Genomic DNA, 359 nt, shown 5'->3' on the forward strand with positions numbered 1-359 from the left:
TCCCCAGACACCCCCCAGCCCACAAAAGGGACAACAGCTGGGGGTGGCAGGAGCCCCCCACGCAGGGGGAGTTCACCCCAACCCCAGCTGGAGGTCCTCCAACCCGGAGTGCAGCGTGGGGTCCCACGCGTTGCTGGTGGAGCTCAGTTCCCTCTCAAGGGGAGGGGGCTCCGGGCTCAGCCCCAAGGAGTGGGAGGAGAGGTGCAAAGCCGTGGGCCCCCCAAAGGCCACCCGGGGTCCCCCCTGCCCAGGACACCGTGTCCTCACCTCGTCGGCGTTGGGCAGGCAGCAGGAGAAGGGGACGGAGCAGCGCTCCCGGCTGGGGTTGGTGGCACTGCAGTTGAAGTACATGTTCTGCG

The 359-nt window shown here is 68.5% G+C and overlaps 1 protein-coding gene across 1 annotated transcript in view; it reads right to left on the reverse strand.

Annotated features, from left to right (window-relative positions):
• Positions 1-354, reverse strand: part of TSPAN33 (tetraspanin 33) — a gene marked incomplete at its 5' end in the record, with an annotated part of 1,385 nt that extends 1,031 nt beyond the window's left edge. The window contains one exon of the mRNA XM_008950067.1: positions 268-354. Within this exon, the coding sequence (XP_008948315.1) occupies positions 268-354 (87 nt within the window). The remainder of the gene's footprint in view (positions 1-267) is intronic.
• Between the last annotated feature and the right edge of the window lie 5 nt (positions 355-359).

This window comes from Merops nubicus, unplaced genomic scaffold (assembly GCF_000691845.1).
Source record: "Merops nubicus isolate BGI_N331 unplaced genomic scaffold, ASM69184v1 scaffold32011, whole genome shotgun sequence".
Lineage (NCBI taxonomy): Eukaryota > Metazoa > Chordata > Aves > Coraciiformes > Meropidae > Merops > Merops nubicus.